Below are 26,949 nucleotides of genomic sequence, written 5' to 3'. Positions count from 1 at the left end.
ACTTTCCCTTTTACTAAAGCATATAGTTAGGGCTGGACCAGGTGACCCTGAATCCTCCCTTATTTATGCTGCAATAGGTGTAGGCTGCCGGGGGATTCCCATGATGTGTTGAGTTTTTCCTTTCCAGTCACCTTTCTCACTCACTATGTATTAACAGACCTCTCTGCATTCAATCATACTTAATCTCTGTCTGTCTTCCACAGCATGTCTTTATCCTGTCTTCCTTCTTTCACCCCAACCGTCTGTGGGGTGAAAGAAGAACCTGAACCTGGTTCTGTCGGAGATTTCTGATTTCTTCCTGTTAAAAGCGAGATTTTCCTTCCCATTGTCACCAAAGGGATTGTTGGGTTTTGTATGTATTATTGCAGGGCAGGGGGTCCAATCTGGAGCCCCTAACCCTAAGGGTACATCTTTCACCATCTTACAATGCTGGGATTGCAGCCATTCCCCAACTCTCTGTGAAGGGTACTCGTGGAATTTGATCAATGGTCATGATTTGCATATTAATGATGAAGAAACTGACCTTACAGCCCATTGTTCATTCCGTGGGCTGTTTTCCGTCAGTGTGCAAATGTACTGTTTACTGAGAAGTCACTTGGAACACTGAAAACGCCACGTCCAGATGAACAGAATCAATTATGTTGGTACAAACAATTCACCACAAAAAAGACTCAATATTCAGGAAAATTCAGAAGTGCTTTAAACTGTGCAGTAAATATTTATGACAAACTCAAAACAATGTAACTTAAAACATACTGCAAAACAGTGCTGGCTCTCATCTCAGTGGGAGAAATTTTCATGGACATGTGCAGCTAGAATTTTACTTTGGAGGAAATGGGCTCAATGCAATTCTTAAGCATGTGTGCAAATGTCCGATGGATGGATGGACCTTTATTAGTCCCTCGGCTCGGTTCCTCCGGGAAATTCAGTTTCCAGTAGCACAGCACCGACAGAAGTTGCATGTTGCAGATACGCTAAGGGAAATGAGAGTAAGGATATAAGCACAGGGCCCCACTCCACTGACGACCTGCTGCTGGCCAACACCCTCAACGACCTTTACTGCTGGTTTGATGAGACGTCAAGCAGCCTTGACACCTCCACCTTCCCCAACAATAGAGACACTTTGGTCCATCATCCCCCCCACCTCCCCACTCCCACCAGCACAGAGCCATCACCACCATCAAAGACTTCACCCACAGGAGCTCCCCCCTCACTCCACAGCTATGAGGATTTCACACCACCTTCTCCCACTACAACCCTTCATAATCTTGAAGCAGATGTGAGGAAGCAGTTTAACCCTTTAGACCTACCACAGAACCAAGTCTGCCTGAGCTTATCGTTATATTTTTACATGTTGTAGTGCCATTTCTGGGAGTATTTCAAGTTGCTATACAGCAATACAACCATTATATCCCAAATGTTTACAGAAGTATTTTTACACAAATTTCTAGTTAAAGAAATTTCAGAGGTTCATCCCTCAAAATTGTAAATGTAAAAAAGTTGCATAAAACAGTTTCCAAATTAATTTTGAGTGTCTTCATAGTTTTATTTTTGAGATACACCAATTTGTATATACTGCAGCCACCAACTTTGAAATTCTCATTTACATGACTTATTTAAACATTCTCGTCTTGAATGCAAAATTCTTAAAAAGATCTTTTATCCTTTTAAGAGTAAATAAATCTGAAAGCTTTTCCATCCTAAAAGAGGACAACAATGTGTAGTTTATGATGTTCTAAAGGTTTCAGCAGCTTTTTGAATTTGTCACACGTGTGGAAAGGTATGAGTGAGTCTTTGTATCTTACTGTTAGTGATGCTCGTCAGCACACAAACCCAGAGTTTCTCTACAGGAACACAGAGAGAGTTATTCCCTGTACTGTAAGGACACATTCAGCATTGTGCAGTAACTCCAGATCAGCCCAGTTAAATGATTACATGGATGTGAGTGTGATCGTCAGAGCAGCACTGATCAGTGTCAGGTTATAATGACCAAGGTGTACACAAACACTAAGTTTGAGTGTGTGCAGTGAGACTTCAGTCAAAGCATTTAACTGAGGTAAAATAAGCTGAACTCTACAGCTTGTTGTGGTCCCCTGTGGCTTGACACGCCTTCCATCTGTTCTCCAGCATTTTCAATTACAGTCATAAAATATCTCCACATGTTGCTCCTCTTTCTCACTCTCTGCAGTCCAAATGCGTCTTCTGAGCGCATCTGAGTCACGTGACGGCACAGTAACAAATCCCAGCAGGGCAGGAAGAAGGGGGCGGAGCAAAGTGCGTCTGCCGCATAAGAAGAGGTGTTCACCCAGACAGAGCTGCTTTTTCATCCACAGCGAGTAAAGAAGTGAATCTACAGGAGAGAAACAAACTAACGTACCGATCAAAAACCACTACCAACGTCTGGATAAATATCTGCATCGATCCGCCCACCCTTGTCTCCTGGATCGTAGCTGAGAGAAAGAGTTGCAGCTTCATCACGGACTTTCTCTCGGTTTGTGGGCTCATCTAAAGGTAAGCACCGAGCTAACTTCAACACTTGATTTACTAACCCTGCGCAAATTTGCAGAAATCCCCTGAACCCAACACCTACTAGAATTTCTGACTTTTTTATTTTCTGGTGAAAGTCCCGAGGTGTTAATCACCCCTGCTGAGATTTGTACAGGTCATATGCTCGATTCACATCCTGCTTTTGTTGTGCAAAGCACCCATTGTCTTTGAGGCCTGGCACATTTGCTTTTGCACACACATACAAACGCTGCAAATCTGTGTTTATTTGACAGTGTAAGACAAAAGCAGCAAAAATAAAAACTGTTCCAAGAGTACAGTCTTAAAGGCTCACTATACAAACAATCTGGAGACATAAATATGGACACGTGTATTGAAAAATATTGATATATATATATTAGGGCTGCCACGATTAGTCAACTAGTCTCGATTACGTCAACAATCAAATTCGTCAACGACGAATTTAATAGTCCACACGTCGTTTGAAGCTGTATGTGTGTGTGTGTGTGTGTGTGTGTGTGTGTGTGTGTGTATATATATATATATATATATATATATATATATATATATATATATATATATATATATATATATACATATATATATATATATATATACATATATACATATATATATATATATATATATATATATATATACATACCGTATTTTCACAACCATAAGGCGCACTTAAAAGTCTTAGATTTTCTTCAAAAAGTGCGGCGCGCATTGCGCCCTGTGTGTTGTAATGAGGACGTAGTAGAGAACACCATGAGAACGCTAAAGGGTGAAGTGTGTGCGTTGACTTTATCGCACATACCTGTATAAATGAACAGGTATGTGCGTTATGCAGGACATCGTTGTTTTAACATCCCTGAAAATGGCAAAAAGACACACTTACGAAGCACAGTTTAAACTGAAGGCCATCAGCTACGCGGAGGAACATGGAAATCGAGCAGCGGCGAGAGAATTTAAGATTAACGAATCGATGGTTCGCAAATGGAGGAAGCTAGAAAACAAGCTCCGGCAGGTCAAGAAAACGCAGCTGAGTTTCCGCGGACATAAGGCGAGGTGTCCCGAGTTGGAGGAAAGACTCGAGCGGTGGATCATCGAGCAAAGAACGAGCGGGAGAAGCGTTTCGACGGTCACCATTCGGCTAAAAGCACTTTCACTAGCTGAAGAGATGAACATTGAACATTTCCAAGGAGGTCCGTCTTGGTGCTTTCGTTTTATGAAACGGTGTCATTTTTCCATCCGGACCAGGACTACGGTAGCGCAGCAACTTCCAGCGGATTATAAGGAAAAGCTCCTACTGCAGCAAACACATCGGCGACAAACACATCCAGCCCAGCCACATCACAAACATGGACGAGGTCCCGCTCACTTTTGACATCCCGGTGAGTCACACTGTGGAGAAGAAGGGGACCAGCACGGTAGCAATACGCACAACGGGCTATGAAAAGTCTTCTTTTACTGTTGTGCTTGGCTGCCATGCTAATGGACAGAAACTGCCGCCTATGGTGATTTTTAAGCGAAAGACTTTGCCTAAAGAGAAGTTTCCAGCAGGAATCATCATTAAGGCAAATGAAAAGGGCTGGATGGATGAGGAAATGATGAAAGAGTGGCTGAGGGAGGTGTATGTAAGGAGACCAGGTGGTTTTTTCCACGCATCGCTCTTAATCTGTGACTCTATGCGTGCCCATCTCACAGCCGATGTGAAAGAACTAGTGAAACGAATGAACTGTGAGCTTGCTGTCATTCCGGGAGGCCTGACAAAGGAACTCCAACCGCTGGACATCGGTGTGAATCGCCCGTTCAAAGTAAGGCTGCGAGCGGCCTGGGAGCGATGGATGACCGATGGAGACCACAGTTTCACCAAGAGTGGAAGGCAGCGCCGGGCGAGTTATGCCACAATTTGCCAATGGATTGTAGATGCTTGGGCTAACATGTCTGCTGGCACTGTTGTTCGAGCTTTCGCAAAAGCCGACATCATTTCCGAGGAGCCGCACGGCACGGAAAGTGACTCTGACAGTAAAGAAAGTGAACCTGGCATGTTTGATGGAGATTTATGTCCGGTTGGTTAGCCACCACCATTTTGTCAGTCTGTATCTGGAAGTCCCACAGGATCTTAGCTCGGTCATTCTCCACCACCCTTGGGGGCATCTCCCATTTTGACCTCGGGACTTCCAGGTTATACTCGGCACAGATGTTCCTGTACACTATGCCGGCCACCTGGTTATGGCGTTCCATGTATGCCTTGCCTGCTAGCATCTTGCACCCTGCTGTTATGTGCTGGATTGTCTCTGGGGCATCTTTACAGTGGTGCCTGGTCTTGCCTGGTGTGATAGACCCCAGCCTCTATGGATCTTGTACTCAGAGCTTGTTCTTGTGCTGCCATGATTAGTGCCTCTGTGCTGTCTTTCAGTCCAGCTTTGTCCAGCCACTGGTAAGATTTCTGGATATCAGCCACCTCCTCTATCTGCTGGTGGTACATACCGTGCAGGGGCCTGTCCTTCCATGATGGTTCCTCTTCTCCCTCCTCTTTCTTGGGTTTCTGCTGCCTGAGGTATTCACTGAGCACTCGGTCAGTTGGGGCCATCTTTCCAATGTATTCTTGGATGTTCGTTGTCTCATCCTGGACTGTGGTGCTGACACTCACCAGTCCTCGGCCCCCTTCCTTCCGCTTAGCGTACAGCCTCAGGGTGCTGGACTTGGGGTGAAACCCTCCATGCATGGTAAGGAGCTTTCTTGTCTTTATGCCAGTGGCTTCTATCTCCTCCTTTGGCCAGCCTATTACCCCAGCAGGGTACCTGATCACGTGTTGATGGCCCGGATCTTGTTCTTACCATTCAGCTGACTCCTCAGGACTTGCCTGACCCTCTGCAGGTACTTGGTGGTTGCAGCTTTTCTAGCGGCCTCTTCATGGTTCCCATTCGCCTGCGGGATCCCCAGGTACTTGTAACTGTCCTCTGTGTCTGCAATGTTGCCTTCTGGTAGTTCAATCCCCTCAGTTCTGACTACCTTCCCTCTCTTTGTTACCATCCGACTACACTTCTCCAGTCCGAACGACATTCCAATGTCATTGCTGTATAGCCTGGTAGTGTGGATCAGTGAATCGATGTCTCGTTCACTCTTGGCATACAGCTTGATGTCATCCATGTACAGGAGGTGGCTGACAACTGCTCCGTTCCGTAGTCGGTATCCGTAGCCAGTCTTGTTAATGATCTCACTGAGGGGGTTCAGGCCTATGCAGAACAGCAGTGGGGACAGAGCATTTCCTTGATAGATCCCGCACTTGATGGTGACTTGTGCTATGGGCTTGGAGTTGGTGTTGTACGCCACATCCCCATTGAGTTCCTGATGAAGGCTCTTAGGGTCCCATTGATCTTGTACAATTCTAGGCATTCCAGTATGCAGCTGTGGGGCATTGAGTCATGGGCCTTCTTGTAATCAATCCAGGCAGTGCACAGGTTGGTCAGTCTGGTCTTGCAGTCTCGGCTGACTGTTCTGTCTACCAGTAGCTGGTGTTTTGCGCCTCTGGTATTTTTGCCAATTCCTTTCTGTGTCCCACTCATGTATTGACCCATGTGCCTGTTCATCTTAGCCGATATGATGCCTGACAGGAGCTTCCATGTAGTACTGAGGCAGGTTATTAGTCGGTAGTTGGAGGGGACCGGTCCCTTCTTGGGGTCCTTGGGGATCAGGACCATCCGACCTTCGGTTAGCCATTCCGGGTGTCTCTCGTTAACTAGCAGCTGGTTCATTTGTGCTGCCAGACGCTTGTGGAGTGCAGTCAGCTTCTTTAGCCAGTAGGCGTGAACCATGTCGGGCCCTGGTGCTGTCCAACTCTTCATACTGGAGACCCTTTCTTGGATATCTGCCACTGTGATGGTTACTGGACCCTGTTCAGGGAGGTCGCTGTGGTCTGCCCTCAGATCCACTAGCCACTGAGCATTGCCGTTATGGGTTGCGTCCTTCTCCCATATGCTCTTCCAGTATTGCTCCGTCTCCAGCCTTGGTGGTGCTGTTCTCTTATTATTGTTCCCTTGCCACTGAGAGTTCTGTGGAGAACAGCTGGTTTATTCTCCTGCCTTCTATCTCTCTGGTGTACCTCCTCAAGCGGCTGGCCAAGGCTGTGAGTCTTTGCTCGGCAGTTTCCAAGGCCTCAGGTATGGACAGCTGGCTGTATTTCTTATGCACCTTCTTTGTCGCAACTTTCTGCAACTCTGTTAGTTGGCTAACCTCCCTCCGTGCTACTTTGATCTTGCCCTCTAGCCTCCTTCTCCATGGAGGGTACTGCCCCTTGTGGCTGTTCAACTTGTAGCCAAGCATCTCACTGATCACTGCTGCCGTATTGTAGATCAGCTTGTTAGTGTCGGTAATCGTGGTTGTAGGTATTGTCCGTAGTGCTGCATTAACATCATCTAGCAGACCTTCTGAGGTTACTTCATGTAATCTTGGTAACCGGCTACGGGGGATCCAGGTTTCAAGCTCCTATTTTTCAGGTCAGTTCCTCTCGCACTCAACGATCCTTCTCCTATCGCACTTGGGGCTAATCTCGGGTGGGGGTGATGATATCTCCCCCCTGACCTGGCGTCCTGACTCCTCCTTGCCATAGCATGTGTGTTCTGTTGTACCTCATCAATCTCTAGCTGTGATATCAGTCCCTTCTTTCGAATGTTGGAACACTGAGCTACTAGTTGTTTCGCCTTCATTGTGGATGTTGGGTATCGAAGAATCCATAGGTCCGTCATCCTATTCATGTAGCCCCTTCCGCCGGGGTTACTTGCGTAGTAGCATTCCATCAACGCCCTGTTTTCGTCTCTTGCCCACCGATGCCTTCTTGTTCCAGTAGCCCACTTTTCGTCAGGGTGCCCTGGTTCCTCAACACCTGACGCGGACCTTGTTGATCCGGGCGACGTCCGAGCCGGCATGCCTTCATATTTATCTGTCTCACTCATGTCTGCGGTAGGCTCGCTTAGCATAGGGGATCTAGCCTTAGGACCCTTACTGGATACAGACGCCCCAGGCAGGAATGGAACGTGCGATCCTGGGTTCCAAAGGCGTGTAGTCCACTACGCTATACACACACACACACACACTCACTCACTCACTCACTCACTCACTCACTCACTCACTCACTCACTCACTCACACTTGGAATTAAGCACATTTATTTAAAATGAAAAGCATGTTGTATGCAACACATCACAGAATAAATAATTATGAGAAAAAAATGTAAACAGTGACAGTGCAACTCAAGTATTGTTTTCAGTTTATTGTAAACTCTGCCGCTTTGGACAACACAAGGGGCATTAATAAACATCTTTGCTATTTAGTGCACAATATTTGAATAAACTAACAACATCCACCGACATAGAACTGTGGCAGTCAGTGCAACTGAGGTAGGTATTAACATCAAGTCTAAGATGACTCACTTAATGGAGAGAAAAAGTGAGTGGCAGGTTTTTTTTTTTTTTATAAGAAAAGTAGCTTTTCTGCATTATCAGCAGTCAGACTGTTTCTGTTTTCATCTATAATGTGTGACACTGAGCTAAAAAGACTTTCACTTTCCACACTGCTACATGGGGATGAGAGGTATTTACTCGTCTGTTTCTCTGTTTAGAAGTCTCACAAGCACAGTCACAGCTGGGATGACATCAGAGGCTAGTGCGTCGTAGCTGCTCACTTTTTTAGTTAGTTCCTCAAAGGGGGCGAGGATGGCAACAGTCGTCTCCGTAAGAGCCCATTGGTGAGCGGTGAGATAGTCAGGGAGTTCGTGCTCAGAAACGCCCAGAACTCGCTCTTGCTCAATGAGGGACTGGAGCATGTAATGCGTGCTGTTCCAGCGCGTCTGTACGTCCTGCTGCAGTCTCTTTTTTTGGCTGGTTGACCTGTCCCTGAATGTCCTCGAGGCGGGAGTAGGCTAAGGCGGAATGTTTAAAATGCCCAACTATTTTCCGTTCCACTGCTATAGCATCAGCTATGCTCCTCTGTGCTAATAAGCGTGGGTAAATAAGCGTGGGTAAACTCTTTTACATCATGTGCTAATCTCACTGGGCAGGCGTACAGACACTTTGCAGGCCAAATGTCTCTCACCTTTGCCCTAGAAACAAGTCTAATATTTATCTGTGTCTGTACGTGTGTTTGCATTGACCCTCAAAAGACTGAATGCCAACTCTCATGAGCACATTTGCAATGTGTGTATGAAAAGAAGTATAACTACTTATTCAATAAAAGGTCACAAAATACCACTAATAAAAGGCCGGTTAGAATAATGAATTTCCCACAACTCACTGCCTCTGTTTGTATCTCTGTCACTGCAGGACCAACGTGGATCGAGAAGTCAACGCTCTCAGGAGCCCGACAAATTCGTTGAAGAAAGAAGTGGAAGAAAAAAATACAACTGTGACGAGTTTGGGAAAGATTTTACTGTGAAAGCTTCCCTAAAAATGCATCAGGTCATCCACACTGGAGAGAGACCGTTCAGCTGTGACGAGTGTGGAAAGTCTTTTACCCACTCTGGAAGCTTAAAAACACACCAACTCATCCACACTGGAGAGAGACTGTTCAGCTGTGACGAGTGTGGAAAGTCTTTTACCCACTCTCGAAACTTAAAAACACACCAACTGATCCACACTGGAGAGAGACCGTTCAGCTGTGACGAGTGTGGAAAGTCTTTTACCCACTCTCGAAACTTGAAAGCACACCAACTGATCCACACTGGAGAGAGACCGTTCAGCTGTGACGAGTGTGGAAAGTCTTTTACCCAATCTGGAAACTTGAAAGCACACCAACTGATCCACACTGGAGAGAGACCGTTCAGCTGTGACGAGTGTGGAAAGTCTTTTACCCGCTCTGGAAGCTTAAAAACACACCAACTCATCCACACTGGAGAGAGACTGTTCAGCTGTGAGCAGTGTGGAAAGTCTTTTACCCACGCTGGAAGCTTAAAAACACACCAACTGATCCACACTGGAGAGAGACCGTTCAGCTGTGACGAGTGTGGAAAGTCTTTTACCCACTCTGGAAGCTTAAAAATACACCAACTCATCCACACTGGAGAGAGACCGTTCAGCTGTGATGAGTGTGGAAAGTCTTTTACCCACTCTGGAAACTTAAAAACACACCAACTCATCCACACTGGAGAGAGACCGTTCAGCTGTGACGAGTGTGGAAAGTCTTTTACCCACTCTGGAAGCTTAAAAACACACCAACTCATCCACAGTGGAGTTAAAGCGTACAGCTGTGATCAGTGTGGCAGAGCTTTTACTCGCAGTAGCAGCTTACAGAGCCATCTAGTTACCCACTCTGGAATTAAGGCATACAGCTGTGACATTTGTGGAAAAACCTTCAGCCAGATAGGGAGCCGAAATACACACCTACGCATTCACACCAGACATGATGTGTACTGCTGTGAGCAGTGTGGCAAACAGTTTGCTACAAACACAGAGTTACGATGTCACATGTTTACCCACTCTGAGGAGAGACCTTATAAATGTGACCTGTGTGAGAAGACTTTTAAATCTCCACGTTACCTGAAAGCACACCAACAGATCCACACTAGAAAGACTCTACAAGTGCAGCTACTGTGAGGTATGTATTTTTGTTTTTATGTTGTCAGCCCGACTGTTTGAAACAACTCTGCTCATCAAATTGTATTAGCATGTTAGCATGTTAGCATGGAAAGGCAGCTCTGAATGATTATTCAGACTCTGATCACAGGTTTTTAGGGATAGTGTTTGAGAATTGTATTACTGTTATTGTAGCATTAAACTATTAATTTAATGTTTTTACTCTTATGGTTTTTATAGCACATTAAATTGAGCTGAGTGTGACAATGTAAACAGTAAAATGTAATTGGACTTTGGCAGAGATGCTCTTTATCTCAGGCGACGTTCAGGATAAAAATGTTGACGGACTGACTTACACTGTCTTTGTGTCTTTGTTTAGAAGCAGAGCAACACAGATGGATCAAGTTCTCAACCCTGTCATCGCTGCGGGAAAGACTTTTGTTGTGACCTTTGTGGAAAAACTTGAAGTCATTGAAGGACTCTGAAAATATATCAACGTAGACACACTGGAGACGAAATGAACTACTGTAAAGAAAGCACTTCAAAGCACTTCAAACAATATGAAGTCATTCACAGTGGCGTTAAAAAGCATGTCTGCGATCAGTGTAGGTCATCCTTCATCAGTGCACGTCAGCTTGAAAAGCATAAACGAGTCCACACATGAGAGAAACCATACAAGTGCAGACACTGTGACAAAACCTTTTCCCAATCATGTGATCATACTAAGCATGAACGCAGACACATGAAAGAGAACTTCATCTGTGAAAGAGTTTGAGTAATCTCAGTTCATACTCCACTCACAAACGATTCCATGTTACAAATAAACTGTTACGTCTTGATTCCCGCTTTTACGTTAATCTTGTAAACAGTACATTTGCATAACGACTGAAACCGGCCCAATGAGTGAACAATGGGCTGTGAGGTCAGTTTCTTCATCATTAATATGCAAATTCTTATGGCCATTGATCAACAACCACTGATCAATGGCCATGAGTACCATTCACAGAGTAAAAATTTGCATAATGATTATGAAGGAACTGTTTTACTGTTACCAATGTTCAAAAACGTTTACTAAATTAACTCCTCTGTGCAAACATCAGCGTGATGCAGGACTGAAATCACTCCCATCTCTGGATCAAAGTGAATCTGCAGAGACAGAAAGATCCTCTTCTGGTTTCAGGGTCAGACTTAAACCCTTGAGATCAGGCTCCACAGAGTTCAGGTGGAGTCTTCTGTAAAGATCTGATGAGGCACCTATGAATGAAAATGTGCCTCTCGTTACATTTTAAGCTTTCTAAACTGTTCTACTGTAGTGTTTGTGTTGAGTGGTTAGCTTTGTTCCAGCAGTTTGATTAAGAAATCTGTTTCCTGTTAAATTTTTATTGAATGCATTGATCCAGGTGTTCTGCAGTTTTTTTTCAGCTTGTTTGTGTAATGAAATCCTGCAACAGTTAAACCAAAACTTTACATGTTAAATAAAGAAATGGTTTACTGACAAAGAGTTTGAGCCGTGATGTCATTTCCTGTATATCAGAGCAACACCTGAAGTGACCAGTGTTTAAAGTCAGTCAAATTTTGTGTCAGCATGACCTTGTGAAAACTGCTTGGCGATGCTTCACTATGTTATCTGCTCACTGTTGGGGCGTAGAAGGACGAAACTCCCAGGGTGACCAGTGCCAGGAGCTTCCTGATGCAGAGAGTTGAGTGTGGGGGATATAAAGGAGAAGCTGAGGCATCCCAAGGTTAAAGCTGGCATAACTGAACTTTAATGTTTGATGTGTGTTTTGGTTCTCCTGCGTACAGTAATTAATAGCTTGAACACAGCAGAGCTTGATATAAAGACCTTACAACTGAATTGAATTAAATTGGTTATTTAGTAGGTCTAAAGGGATAAACTGCGTCCTCACATCTGCTTCATGAATATGAAGGGTTGTAGTGGGAGAAGGTGGTGTGAAGTCCTCATAGGTGTGAAGTGAGAAGGGGGCTCCTGTGGGTGAAGTCTTTGATAGCGTCGATGGCTCTGTTGTGGGGGGAGTGGGGAAGGTGGGAGGATGAGTGACCAAAGTGTCTCTATTGAGGTGTGAAAGCTGCTCGATGTCTCATCAAACCGGCAGTAAAAGTCATTGAGGGTGTTGGCCAACAGCAAGTCGTCAGTGGAGTGGGGCTGTGTGCTTCCTGAAGTGAAAATCTGGCATTTAAAGATGAATGGGGAAAACTCGCTCACAGCTGACTAATGAACATTTGCATGCATGCTTAAGAACTGCATTGACCACATTTCACCCAAGGTTTAAAATTCTGCCTGCAAATGTCAGAGGTCTGTGTCCATATTTTCTCCAGCATACGGGGGATTCCCATCATAATGAGTCTTTTGGTAAGAGGTGATAAAGAACCTAATCAAAATTTCCATCCAAATTCCCTCCATCTTTGTGAGCTAGTGCATTTCAATTGTTGTTTATGTTATGCACACTCCTCCCTCCTTCTCCCATCTTATTTGTAAAAAATGTATACAAACAGGAAATGTGTTTTTTGTTGACGTCACCACTATATGCCTTTTTGAGCATTGCTATCAAATCTACATTAGTGTCCGACACCACTCTAATTGTCCTCTTTATATAGTGTCTTATTAACAAGTATCGGCATAAATCCTGTCTTTCCAGATTGTATTTTTGTTTCAATGTATCAACACTAATTAAATTTCCATCTTTAATCAAGCTATCAAATGTAGGCAATCCTTTAGCAGACAAACTTTTGAGACATGAGTCCAATTTTTGGGGGGTAATGTCTGAGACATAAGCATACCATTTAAATAATACCAAGTCTTGTTCTAGTTTGAATCCAAATATATATATTGTTAATTAAATGTTAAATAAAAAATATAAAAAGTTGCATTTCCTGCGAAAATGCAGTGTAGTGGAATCTGATGAAAACGGCAGGAAAATCTCCCTTTTAACAGGAAAGCAGAACTCTCAAATAACCAGGAAGGGGCGGCCATCTGTCACAACTGGTTGGGGTGAGAGAAGGAAGACAGGAGAAAAGACAGACAGAGATTAATAACAAGTATGATTCAATGCAGAGAGGTCTATTAACAGTGTTGGGAAGGTTACTTTTAAAATGTATTCCACTACAGATTACAGAACTTTGTTGTCTGGGTCAAGTTTGCTAGCCAGAGACAGAGAGAGGCGTTGAAAGGCTCCAACGGAGCTTATTGTTTGGGAGGAAAACACGAACACAGTGTACAGTCGAGTCTTAATAGCGTACTTTTGGCTGCAGTGATTATTATTGTATTTACATGCTTCCAGCTCGCGTTTCTGCTCTATGACAACTTGTACTTTTCTCCTTTTTCTCCCTCCTCGCTCACAGACACATCACGGGTATGGCAGTCCATTCTCCCTGCAGCACGGACTGCACTGCCCATGAGGCTGCATTCTCTAGAGCTATGCTTGTAACACTCTCTTATTGCCTTCATATTATTTTTAAAAATATTTCTTCACTTCATATGAGATGCGAGATTGAGACACAGGCATTGTATTTTTTCACAGCCCAGTTAAAGGCTTTGGCTGAATTTACACTTCACACATTTTAATATCAAACTTAGTGTTTGTGTACACCTTGGTCATTATAACCTGACACTGATCAGTGCTGCTCTGACGATCACACTCACATCCATGTAATCATTTAACTGGGCTGATCTGGAGTTACTGCACAATGCTGAATGTGTCCTTACAGTACAGGGAATAACTCTCTCTGTGTTCCTGTAGAGAAACTCTGGGTTTGTGTGCTGACGAGCATCACTCACAGTAAGATACAAAGACTCACTCATACATTTCCACACGTGTGACAAATTCAAAAAGCTGCTGAAACCTTTAGAACATCATAAACTACACATTGTTGTCCTCTTTTAGGATGGAAAAGCTTTCAGATTTATTTAGTCTTAAAAGGTAAACCTTGTTTTGCATTTAGGAGAATGTTTCAATAAGTCACACACACGGGAATTACAAAGTCTGAGGCACACCATTAACCTCAAATTTCACTAAACCTAACACTGAAACAATCTTCTGTATGTTGATGTGTGAATGTTATTGCAGTGTCAACTCCTCACGCTGAGTGTTCAGAGGCGAGTCCTCTCATTGTTCCTCAGTAACACAGTTTTCATCAAACAGAGCAGAAATGAACAGACATGAGCGTCTCTTTTCTCGGCTCTGTGTGCACAGCGAGGGACTTCTCTCTGCTGAATTTGTGACAAAATGTTAGTGTGTTTAGTTTTTCAGTTGGGTTTTATTTCAATCATAACAACAGTCTCCTTCAAGTGCTTTACATGGTAAGGTAGACCCTACAACAGGGATCCCCAATCCCCTGACTCTGGTCCAAATCTGGACCCCAAGAAGGTTTTGTCTGGACAGCCAAACATTTTTTCATTTAGTTTGTAGTTGGAGATTTTACTTTCACTTCATCACTTAAATCACTTAAATCACTGCTGCTGTTATTGTGTATTGTGTATTTTGTTGTACAGTTATTTTATTTTCAATTTAATTTATATATTTTATCTTATTATTCAGTTGTCCAAGCATTTCACTACATATCGTACTGTGTATGACTGTGTACGTGACAAATAAAAATTTGAATTTGAATTTGAATTTATTCCTTCCTGTAATCTTGTTTTCTAATTCAAACGTGCTTTTACCATTAAAGACTGCCCCCCCTTTTTTTTAAAACCCGTGTGTATATTTATAGCATCCTCCTTATGCATTTCATGCATGTGTTATTTTCAGACATATGGGGGTTATGTCACCCCCCCCTCCTCCTCATCAGTAATGATCTAGTCCGATATTTACTTGGGCGTGAGCCAATTAACCAATACCTACCTATTATATGTCAGCTGACCTATCTATGAAGTTTTGACTGGTTAATTTGGAATCTTTTTTCTGTTTCCTGTCTTGTATTTAAGCAATTTTTACAATGTTTTACTATGACCCTGATGAAGGCCACAAGCCGAAACGCGTTGGTCAATTATTAAAGTTGTTCATCTTCCCTCAAGTGTTGCTGGAGTTCCTGCTTTTTGAATTCTTTCATCCTCTCCATGCACCTTGGAAACAGGTGAAGTTGTGCCAGAAAAGTTTTGCGGAGATTTTATTCCTGCCATCTGTTGTGGGCAACTCTTGAACAGGCGTGACGCAGCCTGTAAAATAAATAAATAAAAATAAACATTTAAAAAAGTGATAAGCAGATTGAAATATACATGAATGCAGGTGATGATCAGTGCATGGGACCGATGCAGTGAACACAGTATAGGTCATGCGTTTGTGGTGGGAACAGTCTTATGGTTATTGTTCATGTGTCCAACAGCAGAGGGGAAGAAACTGTTCTTATGGCGAGAGGTTCTGGTGCGAATGGACCGGAGCCTCCTGCCTGAGGGGAGCAGGTCAAACAGACTGTGTCCAGGGTGAGAAGGGTCAGCTGAGATCTGGAGGTGTACAGGTCCTGCAGAGATGGGAGTCTGCAGCCAATCACCTTCTCAGCAGAGCGCAAAACACGCTGCAGTCTCTGTTTGTCCCTGATAGTGGCTCCAGCGTACCACACGGTGATGGAGGAGGTGAGGATGGACTCGATGATTGCAGTGTAGAACTGCATCATCGTCCGTGTTGGCAGGTTGAATTTCTTCAGCTGCCTCAGGAAGTACATCCTCTGCTGGGCTTTCTTAATGACGGAGGTGATGGTGGGCTCCCACTTCAGGTCCTGGGTGATGGTGGTATCCAGGAAGTGGAATGAGTCCACAGTGGTGATGAGGGTGTCAGTCAGGATGATGTGGGGGAGTGGGGCTGTGTGCTTCCTGAAGTCCACAATAATTTCCACTGTCATTGTTTAGCACCAGGTTGTTGTGGCTGCACCAGGACACCAGACGTTCAACCTCCATCTTGTAGGCAGACTCATCCCCATCCGAGATGAGTCCAATAACGGTGGTGTCATCTGCAAACTTCACTAGCTTGACAGACTGGTGGTTGGAGGTGCAGCAGTTGGTGTACAGCAGGGGTGGGCAACTCCAGGCCTCGAGGGCTGGTGTCCTGCAGATTGGAGATTTGTCCTTGATCCAACACAGCTGATTCAAATGGCTAAATTCCTTCCTCAATGTATTTTGTAGTTCTCCAGAGGCCTGGTAATAAACGATTCAGGTGTTTTGACCCAGGGTGAGATGTAAAACCTGCAGGACACCGGCCCTCGAGGCCTGGAGTTGCCCACCCTGGAGTACAGGGAGAAGAGCAAAGGACAATTAGTGGATGACTATGGTGGAGGACTCATTTTCACAGGAAGTAAAGTTAATTTATTAAGTGCTTTTCATAGACAGGTAGTCACAAAGCGCTGTACACAAAGATTAAATTAAACAGTCCGATAAATAGCAAATTATATACACAATATAGAGGTTAAATGTAAATTAAAAATGTAAAAAGCATTGGTCAACAGAAAGCTTGTTTAAACAGTAAAGTTTTTAACTGCTTTTCAAAGGATTCCACAGAGTCAACCAAACGTAGTTGTGGAGGTAGACTGTTCCACAGTGTTGGTGCCACAGACTGAAAGGCTCCGTGCACACGGCAACGGCGGCGACGGGCAAACAGTTCTGGAGACCGACCGTGCACACGGCAACAGCGGCGGAGGCAAAACCAATCAGGAGGCTAACCACTTGGAAGGTAGTGGCGGCCACTGAAGGTCGGCTGCGATGCCAGCGGCGGTGACGGGAAAACAGTTCTGGAGGCCGACCACTTGGAAGGCAGTGGCGGCCACTGAGCAGGTCCGGAGGGTGGCCGCGATGCCAGCGGCGGTGACAGACTCTTTCCGGAGGCCGTCCCCAAAGGTCATGACGCCACCTTAGAAGCCCGGAAAATGGCTGGCAGAGACGAGGCGGAACGGGTCGAGCTGGCTCTGACGGCGGCGTGGCAACCACAGGACCAGACGAGGCAAGACCAGACGAGGCAGGACCAGACGAAGGCGGAGCGGAGGCCGGAACAGGCGTGGATGAAGACACGGCTGCGGAACCTGACGGCAGCGGGACGGCTGCGACTGAGCCATGGATAACTGAACTTGAGGTGAAAGTAGTGGTGGTGGAGTTGGTGACTGGGCTACAGGTGGCTGCTGAGCAGGTGACACTGGAAACTGAGCTGAAGGTGGCTGCTGATCAGGTGACACTGGAAACTGAGCTGAAGGTGGCTGCTGATCAGAAAACTGAGGTGAAGGTGGCTGCTGATCAGAAAACTGAGCTGAAGGTGGCTGCTGATCAGAAAACTGAGCTGAAGGTGGCTGCTGTAAAGGTTGTAGTGATGGTGGTTGTGATGGTGACTGAGCTAATCCTCCTGAGCCTTGTGAACACGAGAAAAACTGCTGGAAGGGCTCACCTGAGCCTCCAGCTGACACAGGAACGGGTGCCAGCACCAGCTGAACACCAAACCCTTCCATCCGAGGAACTGAAACGGGTGGAGGGGAACGCTGGGCCCGAGCTACCCTAGGAGCAGAAACAGGAGGAGAGAGAAGCTCAGGAATGGTCTCAAAATGCCCAATATTGTGTTAAGGTTCATAAATATTGGGGATGGAGACAAGAGAAAAACCACAATAACAACACTGGTCTGGTCGGGTTGAGTCAAACGATGATTTTAATGATCACACACGTGGGAGATGGAAACTGTACGCAGACAGCATCAGATCTCAAAATGGTGGAGCATTGCTCAAACTTTTATAGCCTCTGGTGCCTCCACCTTATCATAAAAAGCCTAAACATTCACATGCTTTCTCTCACACAGCGCCTAAGATAAGATAAGATAACCTTTATTAGTCCCACACGTGGGAAATTAGTTTTGTCACAGCAGGAAGTGGACAGTGCAAAAGTTATGAAGCAAAAATTAGAATACGATAAGAATAAATACAGTACACAGCTGTACAGAATAGAATAAAATAATATACTATATACAGTAGAATAAAATAGAATAAAAATATACAATAAGATAAAAATAGAATACAAATGCTATATACAACTGAGTAAAAAAACAACGATGCCAGAAAAGATTATTGCACTTAGTGTTATTGCACATGTGTGGATGTGTGTGTTTGTTCAGTTAAAGTCTTTGTTGTGGAGTCTGACAGCAGTGGGGAGGAAAGACCTGCGAAATCTCTCCGTCCCACACCGTGGGTGCCGCAGTCTCCCACTGAAGGAGCTGCTCAGTGCTGTCACAGTCTGCTGCATGGGGTGGGAGATGTTGTCCAACAGGGATGACAGCTTAGCCACCATTCTCCTGTCACTCACCACCTCCACTGGGTCCAGAGGGCATCCTAGAACAGAGCTGGCCCTTCGGATCACCCTGTTCAGTCTCTTCCTGTCCCCAGCAGAGATGCTGCCGCCCCAGCAGACCACACCATAAAAGATAGCAGAAGCCACCACAGAGTCATAGAAGGTCTTCAGGAGTGGGCCCTCCACTCCAAATGACCTGAGTCTCCGCAGCAAGTACAGCCTGCTCTGCCCTTTCCTGTAGAGGGCGTCTGAGTTATGAGTCCAGTCCAGTCTATTGTTCAGATGAACACCAAGGTACCTGTAGCTGTCCACAGCCTCAATGTCCATACCTTGGATGTTCAGTGGTTGCAGTGGAGAATGCTTGTGCCTGCGGAAGTCTACCACCAGTTCCTTGGTTTTACTGGCATTGATCTGGAGGTAGTTCAGCTGGCACCAGTCCACAAAGTCTTGAGTCAGTCCTCTGTACTCCTTGTCGTCCCCATCAGTGATGAGGCCGACTATTGCAGAGTCATCAGAGAACTTCTGCAGGAAGCACTGGGTGGAGTTGTGGGAGAAGTCTGCAGTGTAGATGGTGAAGAGGAACGGAGCCAGAACCGTTCCCTGTGGGGCCCCCGTACTGCAGACGACCCTGTCCGACACACAGCCCTGAGTCCTCACATACTGTGGTCGGTCGGTGAGGTAGTCCAAAATCCAGGTAGTGAGGTGATGGTCCACTCCAGAGTTCTCCAGCTTGTCCTTCAGAACCGAGGGAAGAATGGTGTTGAAGGCACTGGAGAAATCAAAGAACATGATTCTCACAGTGCTTCCAGCGGTCTCCAGGTGAGTGAGGGAACGATGTAGGAGGTGAATGATGGCATCATCCGCTCCAATGCCAGGCTGGTAGGCAAACTGAAGTGGGTCCAGTGATGAGCTTATTAGGCGCCGAAGCTGAGCCAGGACCAACCGCTCCAGGGTCTTCATCAGGTGGGATGTCAGAGCCACCGGCCTATAGCTGTTGAGGTCCTTGGGGCGTGAAGTCTTTGGCACTGGAACAACACAGGAGGTTTTCCAGAGCTGTGGGACTCTTCCCAACCTCAGGCTCAGGTTGAAGAGGTGCTCCATCACCCCACACAGTTGGTCCGCGCAGGACCTGATGACCCTCGAGCTGATACCATCTGGGCCCGCTGCCTTCTTGCCATTAATCCTCCTCAGTTCCCTCCTAACCTGGGTGGTTGAGAGAGACAGGCTGGAGCCTTGTGTTGAGTGTGTATTGGATGCTGTTGTTGGGGGTGGGGGGGGTGAGCAGGGTGAGTAGAGGAGGTGCGAAGTGTCTGAGGTGGAACAGCAGCAGTGGGGGTGGGTGAGTCTGCAGCCGATGTTGCAGACTGCCTCATGGCTGAATCAAATCTGTTGAAGAAATGATTCAGTTCATTTGCCCATCTCACATCCCTCCCAGGCAGAGAGTTCTGCTGTTTGTGGCCTGAGATGGTTCTGAGGCCTCTCCAGACTTCACCAACGTTGTTTTGCTGAAGCTGTTTCTCCATCTTCTGCCTGTAGCTGTCCTTCCCATTCCTTATCAGTCCCCTCAACTCTCTCTGCACCCTTTTCAACTCCTCTTTGTCTTTGGATTTGAAGGCCCTCCTCTTCTGCTTGAGGACAGCTTTAATTTCTGGGGTAATCCAAGGTTTGTTGTTGGAGAAACACCGTACAGTCCTGGTAGGTACGGTGTTATCCACACAGAAATTAATATAGTCAGTAATGCATGTAGTAAGGCCGTCGATGTCCTCTCCGTGGTCGTCACAGATCACCTCCCACACAGTCGACTCAAAACAGTCCTTAAGAGCCTCCTCGCTCTCCTCTGACCATCTCTGCACTGTGCGGGTGGCTGGTGGCTCCCTGCGCACTAAGGGCTCATACACAGGGACAAGGTGCACCGGGTTGTGGTCAGATTTGCCCAGTGGAGGGAGAGGTGATGAACTGTATGCCTCTTCTGCATTGGCATACAGTAAGTCCAGTGTTTTATTGTCTCTGGTTGAGCAGGTAACATACTGGGTAAAGGTGGGCAGTGTGGAGTCCAGTGAGGCATGATTGAAGTCCCCTGATATTATGAGAAGGGCTCTCGGTGATTGTGTTTGCAGTCTGCTGACCACAGAGTGGAGAGAGTCACAGGCTGCATCCGCGTTGGCCGAGGGGGGGACATACGCTGTTATCGCGATAACATGCGAGAATTCCCGGGGCAGATAGTACGGACGCATGCTAACGGCTAACAGCTCAATGTCTCTGCTGCAGAGTTGTTCTTTCACAGTGATGTGCCCAGGGTTACACCATCTGTCGTTCACAAACACTGTCAGTCCCCCTCCTTTCCTCTTACCGCTCTCTCTCGTCCTGTCCGCTCGCAGCATCTGAAATCCCGGTAGTGTCACGCTCGTGTCCGGAGTTAGCGGTGTTAGCCACGACTCCGTAAGCATCATGATGCTACATTTCCGGTATTCCCTCTGTGACCAGGTTAGCGACGTGAGCTCATCCATCTTATTGGGTAAAGATCTTACGTTTCCAATAATTACAGAAGGAAGAGATGGTCGATAACATCTCCTTCTCGGGCGACGGCGCTCCTTCCCAGCACGACACCCCCGTCTTTGCCTCCTCAGCTCGCTGGGAATGTCGGGTCTGTCCGCCGGCAGTACCGCTGCAGGACGCAGCGCTAACAGCTGATCCTTACTGTAAACAAAGGATCGCTGCTCTGGGTCCCCAGACACGGGTGAAAAAAGTAGAAATAAACTAAGAAAAACGACCAGAACTAGCACAAAACGGTAGAACATGGTTGCAGAGTCTAATTACTGATACGTTAGTTATAAAAAATTACGAGAAGAAAAAGATAAGAAAGAAAGAAACTCAGAATGAGCAGAGCTGCTGTAACAGGCTGCCGCACACGGGGGGCGCCGGAAGCATATAGTCTAAGCTACGACCTTGGCTCCCCGTCTATCTGCTCCTGCTGAGATGGGGCAGAAAACTCCAGCATGTTCTGTTCTCTTCTAATCAAACAAATAAGGCGATGACTTTCTGCAAACAGTATTTCTTATAACTCAGCAGTATAATGCATCATAAAACAATATCATTCATTCACAATAAGTCAGCAGTTTAATGTAATGCAATAGTTATCAGCTTCTTCTAATTCAGGAGAATAATGCAAACTAAAACTACATAATAATTCACAATCTTTAATTAGGGGTATAACATGGCATAAAATAATATTATAATCTAACAATTGCCAACTGGGTCTGGGCATATAGTCTTAGCAGAGTGGGCAACCTCAGAAACATTCAACCGGGACACAGAACAGTCCCTGGGAAGAGCCACGGTCTTAATAGATTGTAGAGAGGTGCAACTAGAGTCCTTAAATGTCCTTGGGGAACAGACAGCCCCTTCCTTCAGAGAGCCTGAGTTACAGCCTGCAATTTCTGTCCCTACCAACTGCCTGCGCCCTTGCTGAAAAGTACATGGCTGAAAGGCTGGCTTAGAAACATTAACCACCTCCCTTTCAGCTGACTTGAAAACAGAACATCAGGCCTAATGAGACATGGGGAACAAAGCTGCACACACCAACATAAGACAAAGACTTTCACAATAAAACAGGAAACATGAATCACAACTCAGAGACATGGACTAGACACAGAGACAGAAAATGACACATGGAACTGAACTATACATGAAACCACAATTCCTAAAACATGGATAATAGAAACATGAAATTCTAATAATAATAATAATAATAATAATCCCCACAACCACAAGAGAACAAGAAAACAATCCATGATGCAAAATTAAACCAAAACATAATAAACTCAAAATACTGGGTCCAACGGACCCAGAACCGTGACACATTCCCACAAAGGTCAGTCTTCTGTTGTAGTTATTACGTAATTTATCATAACATAATTGTTGATGTCTCACATTCTTCACCCAGCATTTCAGTGGCTCCCCTCTGAGCGACGCCTCCGCTGCATTTCCCGCAGGACTGAGAGGAGGAGAGCCACCTTCGTCCCCAAAGCCACTCTGCTTTTTAACTCATTTCCCACACCATAAACATAAACTACTCTACACTCTTTTATACTGCCGACACTTTATTTTTATTTATTTTTTGCATTGTTGATTTGTTTTTCACCGAAGCAGCTAATAAAGCATGATGGAATACAATTTTGCCTCTTTCTTGTAAGATTCTATAATAGAATGAAACAATAATGCGAGTTATAAATAAAGACAATAAATTGAATGAATTACGAAAAACTTATTTTATTCCTATTAGATCTGAAAATGTTGTGTAACACTACAACCTGAAACGACAAATAGATTGTGTTTATGCCTCTCCCTAGGGCCAGCTCCCCCGCTGACCCCAGTAGGCACCCCCGTCCTCCTGCACCCACCAAGGCAAGGGAGCCCAGGCCCATCCAGACCGGGGCCTACGGCAGCAGCATCGCCCAGCCCCTCAGGACCCGGGGCAGCCCACCCGATGACCCCACCGCAGAGGAAACTGTACCCACCCCGACATTCAATCATCTCCCAGACTACACAAGATAATAGACACCCGGGTTAAGTTTATTCTCCACCTCTCCTATGTCTCTCTTTAATTGTGAATACAAATTGATCAAGCCAAGTTCTCAGAGCGTTTCATTTGTCATCCACTCTGCTCCAGTAGTTGAACCTCAGCTATTGGCCCAACACACAGGTAACCATTTAAATCTGTATCCCAAGTGTTGAAAGGGGTGTTACACACAGCAAGAAGGTCCTGAATTCAATTCCAATATCAGGGTCTTTCTGTGTGGAGTTTGCATGTTCTCCCCGTGTTTGCGTGGGTTCCCTCCGGGCACTCCGGCTTCCTCCCACCGTCCAAAGACATGCAGCTTGTGGGGGTAGGTTAATTGGATAATCCAAATTGTCACTAGGTGTGAATGTGCAAATGAATGTGAGTGCAGTCTTGGCAGCCGGGGGTCAGTCCGCCAAGGCCTCCGCTCCTGGCCGCCACCCGGCACACAATGCACCCGACCCCTATGGCGCCTCCTGCGGGTGGTGGGCCTGCGGGAGGATGGGCCCATGTCTCCTCTTCGGGCTGTGCTCCATGTACTAAGGCCCGGCCACCAGACGCTCGCCCTCGGGCACCCTCCCCGGGCCTGGCTCCAGGGCGGGGCCCCAGTAACCCTATCCCGGGCAGGGTAAACTGTTCCCTCGATATCCTTTTCATAAGGGTCTTCTGAATCGCTCTTTGTCTGGTCCCTCACCCAAGACCAATTTGCCATGGGAGACCCTACCAGGGGGCAAAAGCCCCCAGACAACATAGCCCCTAGGATCCCTGGGACACACAAACCCCTCCACCACGATAAGGTAGCGATTCAAGGAGGAATATCTTCTATTAATAATTTATTTTCATTACTCTGCATCCTACTGTCTTTGCACATGCTCATTGTGCTTACTGCAAATGCATGGCCTGCAAAGGTGATGACTCCGAGGCTGCTAGGCTGAGTTTAATATGCAGCACACATATTTTAAGGAGACCAGAAGGCTGACAGTTAAAACTCTATGAAGTGATGCCAAAAAACAGTTTCTCCAAATCTTCACAGTTAAAAGTATTTTGCGTATTTTAATGAATAAAGATGGCGGTTTATAAAATTCACAGTATGTTAGAGATGAGTGATGATACAACAAATTTTAGTGTCTGTCCAATACCAAGTAAATACAGGGCCAGTATTGCTGATACCAATGCCAGTGTAGATATGTCAAATCAAATCAAATCAAATCACTTTTATTGTCACATCGCATGTGCAGGCACACTGGCACAGCACATGTGAGTGAAATTCTTGTGTGCGAGCCCCACAAGCAACAGAGATGTGTAAAACACAACAACACAAACGAGCAAAATACAAGAATGGCCAACCTGAAACTAATAAATATATGTACAATATATAATAGTGTATGCATTTCTGGATGTGTATACTAAATGTTTTTCTACGTGTGTGTGTGTGTGTGTGTGTGTGTGTGTGTGTGTGTGGATACACATTTTTACAAATTAAATAGTAAAAAATAATAAATACAGAGTTGAATATGTGCAAAACAGTGGCATTTATATACAGTGTGTGTAGTGCATAATGTTAAGTTCCAGTAGTGAAGCTGAGGTGTCTATGAAGTGTTCAGCAGTCTGATGGCCTGATGGAAGAAGCTGTCTCTCAGTCTGCTGGTACGGGACCGGATGCTGCAGAACCTCCTTCCTGATGGAAGCAGTCTGAACAGTTTATGGCTGGGGTGACTGGAGTCCTTGATGATCCTCCCCGCTTTCCTCAGGCACCGCTTCCTGTAGATGTCTTGGAGGGAGGGAAGCTCACCTCCAATTATCCGTTCAGAGCACCGCACTACTCGCTGGAGAGCTTTGCAGTTGTAGGCGGTGCTGTTGCCATACCAGGTGGTGATGCATCCAATGAGGATGCTCTCAATGGCACAGTGATAGAAGGTCCTGAGGATGCGGGGGCTCATGCCGAATCTTTTCAGTCTCCTGAGAAAAAAAAAAGGCGCTGCTGCGCCTTCTTCACTGTTTTGTTTGTGTGTACTGACCACGTAAGATCCTCAGCCAGATGTACTCCGAGGAACCGGAAGCTGCTCACTCTCTCCACAGCAGCGCCGTTGATGGTGATGGGGGTGTGTACTTCTCTGCACCTCCGGAAGTCCACTATCAACTCCTTTGTCTTTGCGACGTTGAGGGTGAGATGGTTGTCTTGACACCAGTGGGTCAGGGCGCTGACCTCCTCCCTGTAAGCCGTCTCATCACCGTTGGTGATAAGACCCACCACTGTAGTGTCGTCCGCAAACTTCACAATGATGTTGGAGTTGTTAGTGGCTGTGCAGTCGTAGGTGTAGAGTGAGTACAGCAGAGGGCTCAGTACACACCCCTGTGGAGCACCAGTGTTCAGTGTGATGGGGGATGAGGTGATGCTGCCCAGTCTGACCACTTGGCGTCTGTCAGACAGGAAGCTAAGGATCCAGCTGCAGAGGGAGCTGCTCAGTCCTAGATCCTGCAGTTTCCTGTCCAGCTTCGAGGGAACGATGGTATTGAATGCTGAACTGTAATCTACAAACAGCATTCTCACATACGTGTCTCTCTTCTCCAGGTGTGACAGGGCAGTATGTAGTGTCAGGGCTATGGCATCATCAGTGGACCTGTTGTGGCGGTATGCAAACTGTAGAGGGTCCAGTGAGTCGGGTAGTGCAGAGCAGATGAAGTCCCTGACCAGCTTCTCGAAGCATTTGCTCACGATGGGGGTCAGGGCTACAGGTCGCCAGTCGTTTAATGAGGAGATGGTGGAGGATTTGGGTACAGGGACGATGGTGGCCATTTTGAAGCAGGCTGGGACTACAGACAGAGAGAGGGAAAGGTTGAAGATGTGTGTGAACACTCCAGCCAGCTGAGCCGCGCATGACTTGAGGACGCGGCCGGGAATCCCGTCCGGACCAGTAGCTTTGCGCGCGTTCACCTTCCTGAAGCACTTCCGCACATCCTCCTCAGACACAGTGTGCGCACTGACGTCATCCGCGGTGCGCACACTGTCCGGTCTCATGGTGTTCGCTGTGTCGAATCTAGCGTAGAATACGTTTAGATCCTCACACAGAGAGGCCGTGGTCTGCGGTGTGCTGGGTTTCCCTCTAAAGTCTGTGATCGTGTTTAGTCCCTGCCACATACTCCGAGGGTTGTCAAACTGTTGCTCCACCCTGTCCCTGTACTCACGTTTGGCTGCTTTGATCGTCTTCCGGAGTTGGTAATGTGCGTGTTTGTGTCTGTGTAGCCCATGACAAAGAGGTTTCAGAATATTTCACATTTCTGAAAATTCAGAGTCTGACAGTGACTTTGAAGAAGAGGATGAGGTTGAGCACCATTTAGTAACAAAACGAAGACGAGTACCCCATCTGCAGCCAGCTCAGGACCAGAACAAGCCCACCAGACAGCAAGTGAAGAAATATGGATGTCAATAACTGGTGAAATTGAATGGTCTTCTTGCCCAAGAAATGAGCCACCCTGCAGAGCTGCTACTGTGATAAGCCAGGGCCAACACGGCTGACAGTTACTCATGTGCAGGACATCAAGTCTTCATTTGAGCTTTTCATCCCAGATTCCATGCAGAAAATTATTCTGGATTGCAGTAATCTAGAAGGACAGTGTGTTTTTGGAGAGAGATGGAAAGAGATGGACCAAATTCATCTAAGAACCCCAAAGGCCTACTTTGGGGTTCTTATCCTTGCAGGAGTTTTCAGGTCCAAAGGGGAATCCACAGAATCCCTGTGGGATGCAGAAACCGGCAAGAACCTTTCCGTGCATCAACGTCTCTGGAAAACTTCCACAAAATTTCCAGGATTATCCGTTTTGATAACCGAGACGACAGACCAGCTCGACGGCAGAGAGGCAAGCTAGCTGCCATCAGGACAGTGTGGAATCCCCCAACAGCTCATTCAAAAACTGGTCCAGCTGGGGCTCAACACCTCACTGTGCAACTGCCTGTTGGATTTCCTCACCGGAAGACCTCAAGCAGTACGGGTTGGCAGTAATACATCCAGCACCATCATTTTAAACACGGGGGCCCCGCAGGGA

General features: G+C 46.1%; 2 protein-coding genes across 2 annotated transcripts in view; both read left to right on the top strand.

Moving 5' to 3' along the window:
* The window catches only part of LOC113029840 (uncharacterized), a 272,650-nt gene that overhangs the window by 232,352 nt on the left and 13,349 nt on the right, over positions 1-26,949 (top strand). The window lies entirely within an intron of this gene.
* On the top strand, positions 2,245-11,577 carry LOC113028706 (uncharacterized). Its single transcript, XM_080306299.1, has 3 exons — positions 2,245-2,511; positions 8,831-10,100; positions 10,458-11,577. The coding sequence occupies exon 2, from the start codon at positions 8,957-8,959 to the stop codon at positions 10,097-10,099; it is 1,143 nt and encodes a 380-aa protein (XP_080162425.1). The 5' UTR covers positions 2,245-2,511; positions 8,831-8,956; the 3' UTR covers position 10,100; positions 10,458-11,577.

This window comes from Astatotilapia calliptera, chromosome 9, assembly GCF_964374335.1.
Source record: "Astatotilapia calliptera chromosome 9, fAstCal68.1, whole genome shotgun sequence".
Lineage (NCBI taxonomy): Eukaryota > Metazoa > Chordata > Actinopteri > Cichliformes > Cichlidae > Astatotilapia > Astatotilapia calliptera.
Note: the sequence above shows the minus strand (reverse complement) of the source record. Positions and strands in the feature narration are given on the sequence as shown.